At 43.4% G+C, this 17,064-nt stretch overlaps 3 protein-coding genes across 7 annotated transcripts in view; 1 reads left to right on the top strand and 2 right to left on the bottom strand.

Annotated features, from left to right (window-relative positions):
* The window catches only part of LOC132849175 (protein zyg-11 homolog), a 93,588-nt gene extending 83,362 nt beyond the window's left edge, over positions 1 to 10,226 (bottom strand). The window contains exon 1 of one of the 2 annotated variants that reach the window (XM_060875429.1): positions 10,096 to 10,226. The gene's annotated coding sequence lies outside the window, so the exon portion shown is untranslated. Of the gene's footprint in view, positions 1 to 9,537; positions 9,676 to 10,095 lie in introns of those variants that run through there. The other variant, XM_060875428.1, reaches the window with a different exon arrangement.
* Positions 5,520 to 11,823, top strand: ipp (intracisternal A particle-promoted polypeptide). Its single transcript, XM_060875432.1, has 10 exons — positions 5,520 to 5,650; positions 5,858 to 6,432; positions 6,604 to 6,815; positions 9,557 to 9,776; positions 9,869 to 10,018; positions 10,114 to 10,281; positions 10,361 to 10,498; positions 10,607 to 10,729; positions 10,822 to 11,042; positions 11,174 to 11,823. The coding sequence occupies exons 2-10, from the start codon at positions 6,117 to 6,119 to the stop codon at positions 11,396 to 11,398; spliced, it is 1,773 nt and encodes a 590-aa protein (XP_060731415.1). The 5' UTR covers positions 5,520 to 5,650; positions 5,858 to 6,116; the 3' UTR covers positions 11,399 to 11,823.
* Positions 11,824 to 15,652: 3,829 nt separating this feature from the next.
* guk1a (guanylate kinase 1a) overlaps positions 15,653 to 17,064 on the bottom strand; it is a 25,867-nt gene continuing 24,455 nt past the window's right edge. For all 4 annotated transcript variants that reach the window (XM_060875466.1, XM_060875465.1, XM_060875464.1 and 1 more), the window contains one exon: positions 15,653 to 16,869. In XM_060875466.1, coding sequence (XP_060731449.1) covers positions 16,834 to 16,869 — 36 coding nt within the window. In that variant the 3' untranslated portion in view covers positions 15,653 to 16,833. The remainder of the gene's footprint in view (positions 16,870 to 17,064) is intronic.

Here is a 17,064-nt window from a genome sequence, read left to right as displayed (position 1 = left end):
TTGGTTATATGCTCAATAATCTGTTTTTTACCTTATGCGTTATTCTGTGTGACTCCAACAATTGTAGACTATGGTTAATATAAATATATTGTCTCTCAATGTTAGGGGGTTGAATTCTCCGATTAAACGTACTCGGGTTTTAGATCTTATGCACAGAAAGAAAATCGATGTAGCGTTTCTTCAAGAAACCCATCTTACTGCAATGGACACCCAAAGAATGCAAAACAGGCGTTATATTCCCATAATATCATCATGTTGTAAGTCTAAAAAACAAGGGGTGACAATTCTTTTTAAGCGTAATTCTAATTTTATTGTTGAACATAAAGGCTCTGATGACGATGGCCGAGTTGCGTATTGTTGTGCCTTAATTGAAGGAAATAGGTATGCATTTGTTAATATATATGCCCCAAACTCATATGATGCCTTCTTTTTTCCACAAGTTTTGAAAACTCTTTTATCTCTTCATAACTATTCAGTCGTCATTGGATCAGATATGAATGCTGTGTTTGACACGGCTTTGGATCGCTCCAATCCTTCAATTTCAGTAACACAGTCTCATTCTTCTGCGGCACTGAGATTGTTTAGTAAAGACCTAGACTTATGTGATGCCTGGCGTTTACAAAATCCAACGGCTAAAGAATATACCTATTTTTCCCCAAGCCACAAATCATTTTCAAGAATTGATTATATTTTTCTTTCATCACCACTGCTTTCAGATCTAATACACATTGAGTTCCTACCACAAAGTGTTTCTGACCATAATGCTGTATTGGCACAACTCCAGATTAAGACATCCTGTAAATCGTCAAGATGGAGATTTAATACTATACTTTTACAGAATGAGGAATTCCTATCTCAACTGAGACCAGAACTGACTGAGTTTATCAGATTGAATCAAAATTCAGTCTCCAACAATGATATGCTATGGGCATCTGTCAAAGGCTTTTTAAGGAACAAAGCCATCTCCTTTTCTGCTAGACTTAAAAAGAAATATGTTGAAAAAATATCAGTATTAGAAAAAAGATGTGGGGACTTGGAAAAGGAATTAGGATACAACTTTTCCAATATTAAACAACATGAGTTAAATGTGGAAAGGGCTGCACTCAGTGATTTGCTTCGCAGAAGAGCAGAATATCTTATGCATATTACGAAACAGAAATACTATATAGATGGAAGCAGACCAAGCCGGCTCCTTGCACTTACTCTGAAAAAACATGAGCAACGTTTTAATATAAGGGCGATTAGAAATTCAAAAAATGTTCTCAATTCACATCCCAAAGATATTAACAAAATATTCATGTCATTCTTTGAAAAATTATATGTTTCAGAAACACAACCCAGTACTGGCCAGTTAAAAAGATTTTTCGACCAATTGAATTTAAATAAACTTTCAGAGGAGGAGGTGGACAGCCTTGACTCTGATATAACTCTAGAAGAACTACATAATGCAGTAACTTGTTCAAGTAAAGGAAAGTCTCCCGGAATTGACGGTCTTCCGGCTGAGTTATACCTGGTGCTGTGGGATTTATTAGGCCACATTTGGTTACGTACTATAAATGAAGCCGTATTCAAAGGCCATTTTCACCAAGACTTAAATACAGCTCTAATCTCTGTTCTACCTAAACCCGGAAAAGATCACTCAGACTGTTCTAATTATAGGCCCATTTCCTTGATAAATGAAGATGTCAAAATTTATGCTAAAGTTATTGCTAGACGTCTACAAGTAGTAATACATAAGCTAATTGGTCCAGATCAATCAGGTTTTATCCCTGGACGCCTGGCTTCTGACAACGTCCGCCGAGTGTTACACGTTATTGCGGAATCAAGGAAATTGAAAGTGCCTAGTGGCCTTCTATTTATTGATGCCGAAAAAGCCTTTGATCGGCTTGAATGGGGTTATCTGTGGTATACTTTAAAGAAGTTCAATTTTGGCGACCGGTTCATTAGAATGATACAAACTCTATACACTAATCCCATGGCCAGGGTATCTACTGGTGGACACATATCGGACAGATTTCATATTCATAGAGGTACGAGGCAGGGTTGTCCACTTTCCCCCTTTTTGTTTAATCTATCAATAGAACCTCTGGCACAGTATGTTAGGCAGTGCAATCTGGTTACGCCAATCCGGTTGGGTGCTTCAAACCACTCTATTTCCCTATATGCAGATGACATATTATTATTTCTATCTGACTTGCAGCGCTCGCTCCCTAATGCCCTCAAAATTCTAGACGAATTTGGCATACTATCGGGATTTAAAATTAATCTTTCGAAAACTATTTTGATGCCTCTTAATTCCGATGGTCTAAACCTTTCTGTTCCAAGCAATATCTTAATATCAACACAAGTTAAATACTTAGGGATCGAACTCAGACCTACTTTATCCCTAATCTCAAAAATAAACTTTATGGCAATCTCTGAGAAAATTGAGGCTGATATTCAACGGTGGATATGTCTGCCCTCTTCACCTTCAGCCCGGATGTCAGTGATAAAGATGAATATTCTGCCTCGCATTAATTTTATTAGTTCCATGCTTCCTCTCCCCCCACCTACAAATTATTGGAAGAAAATAGATTCTTTACTAAGAAAATATATTTGGAATGGAAAACGTCCCCGCGTTAAGTGGTCTACACTTCAAAGAATTAAAACGAAAGGCGGATGGGGCTGCCCAAATTTTAAATTGTATCATTGGTCCTTTGTTCTGCTCTCGGTCAAGAAATGGTTTGATCCTTGTTCACAGTCCTCGTGGAAAGTAATAGAGCAAGAGATTATTTCACCAATTCGATTGCAGGATTTTTTATTTTCTGGTCTCTCATATAGGAAGTGCTCATTACATTATGGACCTATACTCTCCTACACTCTCCAAATATTTAAAAAGATTGAATCCCTTTTTCCTTCTAAAACAATTTGGCATACTCATACTCCTATATGGCACAATCGGAATCTACTTTCTGGTGGGAAGCCATTTGTACAGCCAAATTGGGCTGCAAAAGGTGTTCTAACGTTAAATGATGTAAGTGGAGAGAAATCAATTTTGAATTTTCAAGACTTAACAGGAAGATTTAACATTTCCCGTAACACTTTATTTCTATATTTTCAACTTCGTTCCGCATTAAAAAATCTAAAAGTTCCTTGGGGCAATAATCTTCTGATCCACCCAGTAATGCAATGGATTCAAAAAGCACCAAGCATAGGAATGGTCTCTTATTTTTACTTTTGCCTCTCAAACCTTAATTCTGATGACTTCCCTAAAGCTAGAGTGTGGGAAGCAGATCTGACTCCCTATAATAGAAGCATTGATTGGGACTCAGTATGGGTTAATACATTCCATGCATCCTCAAACTCTAACCACAAATTCATTCACTTTAAAATTATTCACAGAGCATATTTAACCACGCGTATACGTTATGCGATGGGTATTTCACCCCAGCCGTATTGCATGTTCTGCGGACCAGGTTGCCTTGACACTTTCAGGCATATGTTATGGGACTGTCCAGGTGTACAAAAATTCTGGGACATCACGCTTGATGGTATATATAAGATTATCGGCATTCGTTTTCCTAAGGATCCTGTTGTTTTGTTGTTGAATGATAATTCCAGGTTTCCTGTAAATGGGAAACAACTGAAATTTTGGCTGGCAGCTTTGACTGCGGCAAAGAAACTTTTAGTTCAACGCTGGAAACCCCCGCATGACCTTTCTGCTAAGCACTGGATTCACTCCTTATTGGAAATACTTTATCTGGAACTGTCTTCTGCAAGGACTAATCACGCAAAGCCTGCTACTCTTTCTATGTGGCAGAACTGGATTTCCATAGCTTCAAAGATTTTGGTTATTTAGTCTAAGGTTGTTATTCGGTTGTGAATATTACAACTGATTCAATTTGTATATTTTTGTGTATATTTCTTTGAGCTTATTCTGTTGTACTTTTGATTTACATGAGTCCTGGGGTGCAGTGGGATAGGGGTGGGATGGGGGTGGTTGTGGGTGGGTATTAGTTTAAATCAGGATCTTTCTTTTTCTGTTGTGTTGTATTTTTGCATATTCTATCAAAATAAAAACAGTGAATTACAAAAAAAAAAAATGAAGTTAAACGCGCTTGAAGAAAACACTGTTACTACACAAAACACGGTTGTAGCTGCGTCTCTACATTACTACGATAGAAAAGAGGTGTTATTTGTGTAGTAACAGTGTTTAGCTCAGGAGTTATTGACTCAGGAAACTCCAATCTGTGAATATGTGACCAACTTCCTGCTCCTTCAGTTCTCTCCAGCGCTGGAAAGCTGATCCTATATTAACACGTCCTACTTCTTACCTTATCGTAAGTCTTTCTTCTCTTTCTTTCTTTGTTTTTATCCTCCATGTCAATGTTAAAACCACTTTCTGCTAATGTCACACATAGGGTGACCAGATTTGGGTGTGTGAAAAAGAGGACACTTCAGCGCGCGTGGGTGGGGCCTAACCCGGAAGTAGGCTGGGATTGTTTAGAAATGGGCGGGGCTTTGACCGGTATGTTAAATATAATTTAACCGGTCAGTCCTCCTCACGTGGGGCATATTTTTCAGAGGACTGAATCTTTCCCAACAGTCTACGATTACTCATTAAGTAAGAATTTTTGTTGTGAACTTACACTTGCGTTTCGGCATGGCTGAAGATGCCGGGTAGCCATGCGCTTTGCCAGCGGTAAACAAGGCGCTTGAGGTGACTGACCAATTAAATGTGTACAGAGAATACTATTGACCAATGACGGTAGCTCTACACCTTACACTTCCACTCAATGCAAAGTGAACTGTAGGGGGAGGGCGGGACTAGTATGTGAATGAAAGAGAGAGCAATGCAAATTCGCCGTAAACACGTTTGAGGCTAGAATAACAAAATCCCGGACGATTTAGAAATTCCGCCCGGACACATTTTTAGGTTTCAAAAAGAGGACATGTCCGGGCAAAGGAGGACGTCTGGTCACCCTAGTCACACATGCGCACTGGACACTCTCTCTGCCACATATTGACAAGACACGCCCCTTTCTGCTCATTGGCTACACGTTTGTTTTGTTTTTGTTTTGATTTTTAGTTTGTCGTTCCGACTCAGTTTTCTGAAGCATTTCTCAAAAATCGGAGACCCCGCCTTTAACAACACTGAAGCGCTGGAGCTCAACATCGCGCGAGATCTCGCGAGAGCGACCGCACCGCCGCTACGTGTCCGCCATGTTGGAAAGGTCATGGACTCAATACGAGGTCATAAACATATGCGACTCCTCCGTGATATAATCACTCTAGAGAAGATTTATTCCGTTATAAACGTTACATATGTTCACGTACATATGATGTAGATTTATTACGTCCATAACGTATTACGTTATTTACTTGCTCTAATAACTGCAACATCACAGTAGGACGTTTAAACATTTAAAATGTCATTAAGTTAAAGATTAGATATGAAAGGTGATATATTCTTTATTATTTATTGATTATCACTAAGTAAAGAAAAGAAAAGTACATGTAGATTCATAAAAACACAAATATCGAGGTTTTTCGGAGTTCGGCCATCTGACCGTCAGGTCTGAATGTTGATCACAGAGAAATCGATAGAAATGCGGAAGTGCTGTGTTGAGCTGCGGTGAAAATAATCATTATACAACCCAAAACACGGCTGGTAAGAGAAGTACACTGTACCGGGATATATATATACGGGTTATTTCACTCTATTTCACACTGATAATGTGTATAAATCTGATTAAAAACCTTAATAACACCCGGAATGATTTGCATTATACTTGTGTTTGTTTCATCTATATGAGCTGTGTCCCTTACTGCGCATGCGCAGTATTGTTTACATAAGCTGTGCTCTTCTGTCCCACAGGAACATGCTGATATGAGGAGATTTTATACACCTGATGATCTGGATCTCACACTGACTTCATGATCTCCAGCTTTTGACAGGATTCAGAGATATATAATATATAATAAATTAAACACATGTATAAGAGCAGAATCACTTTGCTACCACTGTGACCTTTGAACCTTCATGACCTCTTATACAATGTCCTGTCAGAAACCATGTCTGCTGTTTTAAGTCATTTGTAGGTAACGGCGGGTTTGAGGGTCGTCCCATCACCACAATGTCGTCCATGATCTCGGGTGTGAGCGACATCAGAGCTACAAGAATAAAGGATGGTTCTTGTCGTTCTTCTGAGCATCATGCACACTTGCTGCTGGCTCAGATGAATAAGATGCGTCTGCACTCAGAGCTGTGTGATGTGCGTCTGCTGGTAGGAGGTCGGGCGTTCCGGGTCCACCGGTTGGTCCTGGCGGCCAGCGGGCCGTACTTCTCTGCCCTCTTTAACTCAGCCATGAGCGAGGCACGTGAGGAGGAAGTGCACATCGCTGGGGTGGACCCAGATGTGTTTGAGTGTCTTCTGGAGTTTATATACACAGGTAGATACAAATGTGCACAGGTGAGTGAATAGTTGGGCTCGTGTAGACCCACTGGGAGATATACTGCACAGGTACATACACAGGTAGATCCCCAGGTCCCTACGTCAATAGTCACCTGATTCAGACACACAGACACAGGCATTTATTTAGTGTATTATTTGTGTGTGAGAGGCTGTGTGGAGGTGACGGTGGAGAACGTTCAGGATCTCATGATGGCGGCCGACATGCTGCAACTCGGCGAGCTCGTGCTTATCTGTGGAGAGTTTCTGAGGAGCCACATGGAGCCGAGTAACTGTGTCGGAATTTATCAGTTCCTGGAACAGATCAGCTACAACGAACTCCTGGAGTTCACTCAGAACTACATCCACGCCCACTTCCTACAGGTGAGCCCCAGCCTCCAGCACATCTGACTGTGTGTCTGTGTGTGTGTGTGTGTGTGTAAGGAGTTTAACCCCCTGACTACCGCTAACTCTGTGTGTGTGTGTGTGTGAGGAGTTTAACCCCCTGACTGTTCCTTTAACTCTGTCTGTGTGTGTGTGTGTGTGTGTGTGAGGAGTTTAACCCCCTGACTGTACCGTTAACTCTGTGTGTGTGTGTGTGTGTGTGTGTGTGTGTGTGTGTGTGTGTGTAAGGAGTTTAACCCCCTGACTGTACCGGTAACTCTGCGTGTTAGGTGTGTGAGGAGTTTAACCCCCTGACTGTACCGTTAACTCTGCGTGTGTGTGTGTGTGTGTGTGTGTGTGTGTGTGTGTGTGTGTGTGTGTGTGTGAGGAGTTTAACCCCCTGACTGTACCTTTAACTCTGTGTGTGTGTGTGTGTGTGTGTGTGTGTGTGTGTGTGTGTGTGTGAGGAGTTTAACCCCCTGACTGTACCGTTAACTCTGCGTGTGTGTGTGTGTGTGTGTGAGGAGTTTAACCCCCTGACTGTGTGTGTGTGTGTGTGTGTGTGTGTGTGAGGAGTTTAACCCCCTGACTGTACCGTTAACTCTGTGTGTGTGTGTGTGTGTGTGTGTGTGTGTGTGTGTGTGTGTGTGTGTGAGGAGTTTAACCCCCTGACTGTACCGTTAACTCTGTGTGTGTGTGTGTGTGTGTGTGTGTGTGTGTGTGTGAGGAGTTTAACCCCCCTGACTGTACCTTTAACTCTGTGTGTGTGTGTGTGTGTGTGTGTGTGAGGAGTTTAACCCCCTGACTGTACCGTTAACTCTGTGTGTGTGTGTGTGTGTGTGTGTGTGTGTGTGTGTGAGGAGTTTAACCCCCTGACTGTACCGTTAACTCTGTGTGTGTGTGTGTGTGTGAGGAGTTTAACCCCCCTGACTGTACCTTTAACTCTGTGTGTGTGTGTGTGTGTGTGTGTGTGTGTGTGAGGAGTTTAACCCCCCTGACTGTACCGTTAACTCTGTGTGTGTGTGTGTGTGTGAGGAGTTTAACCCCCTGACTGTACCGTTAACTCTGTGTGTGTGTGTGTGTGTGTGTGTGTGTGTGTGTGTGAGGAGTTTAACCCCCTGACTGTACCGTTAACTCTGCGTGTGTGTGTGTGTGTGTGTGTGTGTGTGAGGAGTTTAACCCCCTGACTGTACCTTTAACTCTGTGTGTGTGTGTGTGTGTGTGAGGAGTTTAACCCCCTGACTGTACCGTTAACTCTGTGTGTGTGTGTGTGTGTGTGTGTGTGTGTGTGTGTGTGTGTGTGTGTGTGTGTGTGTGTGTGTGTGTGTGAGGAGTTTAACCCCCTGACTGTACCGTTAACTCTGTGTGTGTGTGTGTGTGTGTGTGTGTGTGTGTGTGTGTGTGTGTGTGTGAGGAGTTTAACCCCCTGACTGTACCGTTAACTCTGTGTGTGTGTGTGTGTGTGTGTGTGTGTGTGTGTGAGGAGTTTAACCCCCCTGACTGTACCTTTAACTCTCTGTGTGTGTGTGTGTGTGTGTGTGTGTGAGGAGTTTAACCCCCTGACTGTACCGTTAACTCTGTGTGTGTGTGTGTGTGTGAGGAGTTTAACCCCCTGACTGTACCGTTAACTCTGTGTGTGTGTGTGTGTGTGTGAGGAGTTTAACCCCCTGACTGTACCGTTAACTCTCTGTGTGTGTGTGTGTGTGTGTGTGTGTGTGTGTGTGTGTGTGTGTGTGAGGAGTTTAACCCCCCTGACTGTACCGTTAACTCTGTGTGTGTGTGTGTGTGTGTGTGTGTGTGTGTGAGGAGTTTAACCCCCTGACTGTACCGTTAACTCTGTGTGTGTGTGTGTGTGTGTGTGTGTGTGTGTGTGTGTGTGAGGAGTTTAACCCCCTGACTGTACCGTTAACTCTGTGTGTGTGTGTGTGTGTGTGTGTGTGTGTGTGTGAGGAGTTTAACCCCCTGACTGTACCGTTAACTCTGTGTGTGTGTGTGTGTGTGTGTGTGTGTGTGTGAGGAGTTTAACCCCCCTGACTGTACCTTTAACTCTGTGTGTGTGTGTGTGTGTGTGTGTGAGGAGTTTAACCCCCCTGACTGTACCTTTAACTCTGTGTGTGTGTGTGTGTGTGTGTGTGTGTGTGTGTGTGTGTGTGAGGAGTTTAACCCCCCTGACTGTACCTTTAACTCTGTGTGTGTGTGTGTGAGTGAGGAGTTTAACCCCCCTGACTGTACCGTTAACTCTGTGTGTGTGTGTGTGTGTGTGTGTGTGTGTGTGTGTGTGTGTGTGTGTGTGTGTGTGTGTGTGTGAGGAGTTTAACCCCCCTGACTGTACCGTTAACTCTGTGTGTTAGGTGTGTGTGTGTGAGGAGTTTAACCCCCCTGACTGTACCTTTAACTCTGTGTGTGTGTGTGTGTGTGTGAGGAGTTTAACCCCCTGACTGTACCTTTAACTCTGTGTGTGTGTGTGTGTGTGTGTGTGTGTGTGTGTGAGGAGTTTAACCCCCTGACTGTACCTTTAACTCTGTGTGTGTGTGTGTGTGTGTGTGTGTGTGTGTGTGTGTGTGAGGAGTTTAACCCCCTGACTGTACCTTTAACTCTGTGTGTGTGTGTGTGTGTGTGTGTGTGTGTGTGAGGAGTTTAACCCCCTGACTGTACCTTTAACTCTGTGTGTGTGTGTGTGTGTGTGTGTGTGTGTGTGAGGAGTTTAACCCCCTGACTGTACCTTTAACTCTGTGTGTTAGGTGTGTGAGGAGGAGGAGTTCTCCAGCCTGTCGAAGGATCAGCTTGCATGCTTGCTGCGCAGTGAGGAGTTGAGGATCGAGGACGAGTATCAGGTGTTTACGGCGGCCATGAGCTGGCTTCTCCATGACATCACACACAGGAAGAAGCACGTGGTGGAAGTTCTGGAGCCGATCCGCTTCCCCCTGCTGTCTCCTCAAAGGCTCTTCGCCTACATCGAGGGTAAGAGTAAGGTCTTTAATCTGAGAGGTGATATTTACTGAATATAGCATTATAATGTTACATTATAGTTACAGGGTAATTGTGTGTGACAGGAGTGAGTGACTTCAGCCTGCGGGTGGCGCTGCAGACCCTGCTGAGAGAATACACAGAGTCAACCAAAACCCCTAAAGACTCCAAAACAGTCGCACAACCGTCAAAGACTCGGCCTCGTCGGAAAGCGCGCAAATACCTCTATGCCATTGGTAAACCGCGTGTGTGTGTGTGTGTGTGTGTGTGTGTGTGTTTCTCAGTCTCCTTCATATCTCTTACACTCTCGTACCCTTTCTCACTGCACCAGGAGGTTACACACGTCTGCAGGGAGGCAGATGGAGTGACAGTCGAGCCTTGAGTTGTGTGGAGCGATTTGATTCGTTCAGTCAGTTCTGGACCACGGTCTCCTCCCTCCATCAGGCCCGCAGCGGCCTGGGCGTCGCCGTCCTCGACGGCATGATCTACGTCATCGGAGGTGAGTACGTGGTTTATTTTACTCCAATGAACCTTGAGCTCAGGAACAGTAGATGTATGATGTCTGTTTGGTGTCTCAGGTGAGAAGGACTCGATGATCTTCGACTGTACGGAGCGCTACGACCCCGTTACCAAACAGTGGGCTGCTGTCGCATCACTCAACTTCCCACGCTGTGGAGTCGGGGTGTGTCCGTGCAACGGGGCTCTCTATGCACTCGGTACACACACACACACACACACACACACACATTCATATAGCAGTAACCATCACAATCACACTACATTTATCATCAACACCAGAACTGTGTGACCTCTGATCCCTACAGGAGGCTGGATTGGTTCTGAAATCGGGAAGACGATGGAGCGTTATGATCCTGAGGAGAATAAGTGGGAGGTGATCGAGAACATGCCCGTACCACGATACTACTTCGGCTGTTGTGAGCTACAAGGTAAAGAAAAAACAATTCATCATCATTTCTATCCAAATACAGTGAATCTGTTTATCGCCATAGTAACAAAGTTTATCGTTCGCTACAATCAGGTTCCGTCTATGTGATTGGTGGGATCAGCGACGAGGGGGTGGAGCTTTGTTCAGCCGAGGTCTACGACCCCATTTCCCGCCGCTGGCGAGCTCTGCCGGTCATGATGACACGGCGGGCGTATGTGGGTGTGGCCTCGATCAATAACGCCATCTATGCGGTGGGGGGATGGAACGAGGCTCTCGGATCGCTGGACACTGTGGAGAAATACTGTCCTGAGGAGGTCTGATCTAATCTGATCTAATCTAACACACACAACATGTTAGCATAGCTAGCTCACTAGCCATTTTAATAGCAATGGCTTGCTTGTGTTTTTAAAAGAAAGTTATGCTAACTCGTGTGTTCATTTTTCAGGAGCGGTGGGTGGAGGTGGCGTCCATGTCGGTGGCACGTGCCGGGGTTAGCGTAGCCGCTGTTAACGGTCTGCTGTATGCCATCGGTGGTCGGAACTCTGGGAGGGATTTCTCGGCTCCGGTCACTGCGGACTCGGTGGAGATTTACGACCCGCTCCTGGACACGTGGACTGAAATAGGAAACATGATCACTAGCCGCTGTGATGGGGGCGTGGCTGTGCTCTGATGCTCCTCCCCTTTACATGTTTACGAGTCTGTTACATGAAGTACTCGATGTTTATACCTGTACTCCAAATGCTACGAGCTTGCTAAGTCACAAATTTTGTATTATTGTTAATAAGAAAACCGTAAGCATGGTCACATGAAGGGGCGTGGCCACACTCTCACAGACTCCACCCCTTTCTGTCTAGTTCTCAAGCATTATTGCTAAGCTAACAGCGTTCATTCCATCATCTTCTGTTCTAACATTCTGACTGAAATTTAACGAGTGTTCAAAAAGATTTCAAAACATTTAACACAGACATTTGTACAGCTATGATGAAAGACATTTCTGTGTTGGTGTGTTAGTGTGTGTTGGTGTGTGTTAATGTCATGTTACTTTTCATGCCACACATTTCCTACAGTTCAGATTAAACTAGCATTTTAAAATCAGCTTTATAATAACACAGATTCTTTTACTGGAGTTAAGTGTCATGACTTTCATCTCCTCTTCTTTTACTTTGGTCTTTTCCTGCTAGGGGTCACCACAGTGAATCATCAGTTCCCACCTGACTCTATCCTCATCATCCTCTTCTCTCACATCAGTTACCTTCATGTCCACATTTAACACACCCATATATCTCCTCCTTGTCCTTCCTCTTGTCCTCTTATCTGCAGCTCCATCTCCAACATTCTTCTACCAATGCCCCCTTGTGGACTCCTGGTGCAGGCATATGAGGTACAGCTCATTGGTCACTCTGATGTGCTCGTTCCTAATCCTGTCCATCCTCGTCACTCCTAAAGAAAACCTTAACATCCTCATCTCTGCTACCTCCATCTCTTCCTCATGTCTTTTCCTCACTGCTACAGTCTCTAACCCATACAGCAGAGCTCCTGTCACTACTGTCTTCTACACCTTTCCTTTGATTGTCACCTCACTGTTCTACTTCCCTCCCTCGCGTTCATACACATGTATTCTGCCTCACTACCACTGACATTCATTCCTCTTCTTTCCAGAGCAGACCTCCACCTTCCCAGGTGTTCCTCCACCTGCTCTCTACTCTCACTATAGATCACAATGTCATCCACTAACATCATTGTCCACAGAGATTCCTGTCTGACTTCATGTCAATCTGTCCATCACCACAGCAAACCATAAGGGACTCAAATCCGACCCTTGATGTATCCCCAGCTCCACCTTGAACTCCTCTGTCTGACCTACAGCACATCTCACTGCTGTCATACATATACAGAACTACTCTGACGTACTTCTCTGCCACTCCTGACATCATCATACAGCACCATAGCTCATCTCTCATCACCCTGTTATTCACCTTCTCTAAATGCACATAGACACAGTGCAGCTCCTCCTGACCATCTCTGTACTTCTATATTAACATTCTCAGAGCAAAAATTCCCAGTCATGCTCTTTCTGGTCATGAGGCCATACTGCTGCTCACAAATATCCACTTCCTTTCTTCTCCCATAGCTTCATTGTGTCGTCATCAACTTTATACCTCTGTAGTTTCTACAACTCTGCACATCACCCTTATTTATAAAGATCAGCACTAGAACACTTCTCCATTCCTCAGGTATCTTCTCACTCTCTAAAATCCTGTAGTACAAACTAGATAAAAACTGCACTGCTGTTTCTCCTGGACTCTTCCACACCTCCACAGTTATGTCATCTGGACCAACAGCCTTTAAACTCTCGATTCTCCTCAGATCTTCCTCACCTCATCTTTGCTATTTCCTGCTCTGCAATATTCACCACTTCCTCCCGTCTTTCCCTTTCTTCCTCATTCATCAGTGCCTCACAATACTCCTTCCATCTTCTCTGCACACTCTCCTTACCTGTTGCACATCTTCCCATCTCTGTCTCACTCACCTGTACAAGTCCTTCTCACCTTCCCTCGTGTCTAACCTGTCCTACAACTCAGCATATGTTTTCTGTTTGGTCTTTGTCACGTCCCTCTTCACTCTGTTCAGCGATTCCTTCTAATCTTGTCTACTTTCTACATCCCACTTCTTTTTAGTTAGTCTCTTCATGTTTCCTTATCTTATTTTCTCCTTCCAGATGACACACCTAGGACCTTCCTACCTGTCTCCCTGATCACTTCTGCTGTAGTTTCCCAGTCATCTGGAAGCTCTTCCTGACCACTCAAAGACTGTCTCAGCTTCTGTCTGAATTCCTCATGGCATTCTTCCTTTTTCCACTTCCACCACTTGGTCTTCTTTTCTATATTTTCTCTCTTCTTCTTCTTCCTGACCCCCAGAGACATCTTGCACATCACCACCCGATGCTGTCTGGCTACACTCTCTCCTACCACCACTTTTCAGTTTACGATCTCTCTCAGATTTCCTCGTCTATATAGAATGTAGTCTACCTGCGTACTCCTACCTCCACTCCTATATGTAACTCTATGTTCCTCTGTCTTCTGGAGATAAGTGTTAACTACAGTTATTTCCATCTGCTTAGCAAAGGACCATCTGTCCTTCTAGGTTCCTTTCCTTAACACCAAACCTGTCCATCACCTTCTCATCACCTCACCAAGTCACTACTCTCTCCCATCTGGGAAACTCTCCATCACTACATCTAACTCGCTCCAGAATCTCTCCTTCTCTTCTAACTCACAGCCTACTTTTGGAGCATAAACACTGACCACATTCGACATCATCCCTTCAATTTCTAACTACAAACTGATGACCCTGTCGGTCTCTCTTTAAGCTCTAAAACATTCCTCACACACACATCACTCCTACCCCATTTCTCTTCCTATCCACACCATAATAAAAGTTTTTATCCCCCTCCATTACTACGTACTTTGCTGCCCTTCCACCTGGTCTCCTGCACACACACTATATCTACCATCCTTCTCTCCATCATGTCCACCAGCTCTCTACCTTTCCCTGTCATTGTATAAACATTGGGAGTCCCTATTCCTATTGTACCTTTACTCCTGCCTTTCCTCTTCTCTCTCCATATACAAACCGTTCTCCCTCCTCTTCTTCCTCCACCAACAGTAGCAGGATTTCTGCCGGTGTTCTCTTCACGGATGAATCCCGGTTTTCACTGTACATGGCAAATGGCAGACAGCATATATGGCATTATTTAGGTGAGCGGTTTGCTGATGTCATCGCTGTGGATGGAGTGGCCCATGGTGGAGGTGGGGTCATGGTACGGGCAGGTGTATGTTATGGACAATGAACACAGGTGCATTTTATTGATGGCATTTTGAATGCACAGAGATACCGTGACGAGATCCTGAGGCCCATTGTTGTGCCAGTCATCCACGACCATCACCTCATGTCGCAGCATGATAAAGCACGGCCCCATGATGCAAGGATCTGTACACAATTCCTGGAAGCTGAAAACATCCCAGTTCTTACATGACCAGCATACTGACCGGACACGTCACACATTGAGCATGCTTGCGATGTTCTGGACTGGTGTATATAACAACAGCGTGTTCCAGTTCCTGTCAGTATCCAGCAACTTCACACAGCCAATGAAGAGGAGTGGACCAACATTCCACAGGTCAGGAACAACAACCTGATCTACTCTATGTGAAGGAGATGTGTTGCACTGCATGAGGCAAATGGTGGTTACACCAGATACTGACTGGTTTTCGGACCCCTCGATACAGTAAAACTGCACATTTTAGAGTGGCCTTTTATTGTAACCAGCCGAAGACACACTGTGTAATAATCATGCTGTCTAATCAGCGTCGTGATATGACACCTGTGAGCTGGATGGATTCTCTCAGCAAAGGAGAAGTGCTCACTAACACTAAAGTGCTCACTAACACTAAAGTGCTCACTAACACTAAAGTGCTCACTAACAGATTTAGACAGATTTGTGAACAATTTTCAAGAGAAACAGGCCTTTTGTGTACATAGAAAAAGTCTGAGATCTTTGAGTTCAGCTCATGATAAATGGTGCGAAAACAAAAGTGTTGCGTTTATAGTTTTGTTCAGTGTAGTTACTAAAAGAAGACAGTTAATAATAAAGATTATAAATAAAATAAAAATAAGGCTAAAATACAGCTTCCAAGCTGAACCTAGTGTTTAAGGAACAATAACAAGGACCTAATGAGACTTCTTTTATAAAGAGTAAAGATCATTATTACAAAGCAATAATAAAGAACAATATGGAGTTCATAAAGAAGAGCCTTATATTTAAATAAATGAGAATACTAGGTTACTATTAAAAAGGAACAGTTACTAAAATACTAAAGTTATTTCAGTATTTCAGCTCTGAGACCATGACAGGAGACACTGCTGTGATTCTCACACTGCTTTAATATTTATTAGACCTGAAGGTTCATTTAAAAAGTCAGTAAAAATTAAACAACACAAATGTACAGAATGGTGTATAACAGGTAAGTGTGTGTGTGTGTGTTTATGGGTGTGTGTGTGTGTTTATGGGTGTGTGTGTGTGTTTATGGGTATATGTGCGTGTGTATGGGTTTGTGTGTGTTTATGGGTATATGTGTGTGTGTGTATGGGTTTGTGTGTGTTTATGGGTGTGTGTGTTTTTGTGTGTGTTTGTGTGTTTATGGGTATGTGTGTGCGTTTATGGGTGTACATGGGTTTTGTGTGTGTTTGTTTATGGGTGTTTGTGTATGTGTTTATGGGTTTGTGTGTGTGTTCATGGGTATGTGTGCATGTGTATACGTGTGTGTGTGGAATGAATGAAGACATTAATAAACTCAGGTATAAAGGTTGAGCACAGAGACACTACACACACACACACACAGACACTATACACACACACAGAGACACTACACACACACACACACACACAGTGTTGACTGTTTTGTACAGTAAACAGTTTAAGAAGCAGTTTAAAACTAAAGCAGAAAGAACAGACAGTGTGTGATTACAGCGAGTGTGTGTTAGGATTTAATCCACGTGCACATCTGCTGAGTGCGAGCTGATTGGTCAGCTGCTGTAACCCAGACTGTGACATCATCAGTTAGAGATGTTTAAACTACAAACCTATTAAAAGCACCAAGTTCCTCTGGTAAAATCTCATGAAAAAAGAAATGATAAAACAAACATTTTTGATAAGACTTGATAGAATGTCAACTACGATATTTGTTCAGATTGTCAGTTTAAAAAATGTCTAAACCTGTAATAACATCCACTGAACTGTAACTCCGCCCACACCTGGGACAGGTGTAGAGTTCAGTACCTTATCCTTCTGTGTGTATTACCCATAATGCTCAAGTTACATACTGAAGGTTGGTGGAATTCTCCCCCTTTACCAGAAAGAAAAAAGAAAGATAAAAAAAGAACATTTATTTAAATAACATTTTCCCTTCAGAAGCCATTGGAACATTTCAGCTTTGTGTGAGGGAGAGGAGTGTGTAAGCAGAGTGTGTGTGAGTGTGTCCATGTGTGTGTGTATGGAATGTGCTGGTCTCCAGTGCTGGTCTCCAGTAGCCATACACTGGACCTTCAGGCTTTGGTGGTGTTTTTGACTTTTTGTATTTCCTGTTTTAAAAAGAAAAGAGATAGTGATGAGCACGTGTGTGTGTGTTTACGTGAGTATGGGTTTACGTGTGTATGTGTGTGTTTATGTGTGTGTATGTGTTTACGTGTGTGTATGTGTTTATATGTGTGTATGTGCGTATGTGTGTGTGTACGTGTTTACGTGTGTGTGTGCGTATGTGTGTGTATGTGTTTACG

This window comes from Tachysurus vachellii, chromosome 7, assembly GCF_030014155.1.
Source record: "Tachysurus vachellii isolate PV-2020 chromosome 7, HZAU_Pvac_v1, whole genome shotgun sequence".
NCBI lineage: Eukaryota > Metazoa > Chordata > Actinopteri > Siluriformes > Bagridae > Tachysurus > Tachysurus vachellii.
Note: the sequence above shows the minus strand (reverse complement) of the source record. Positions and strands in the feature narration are given on the sequence as shown.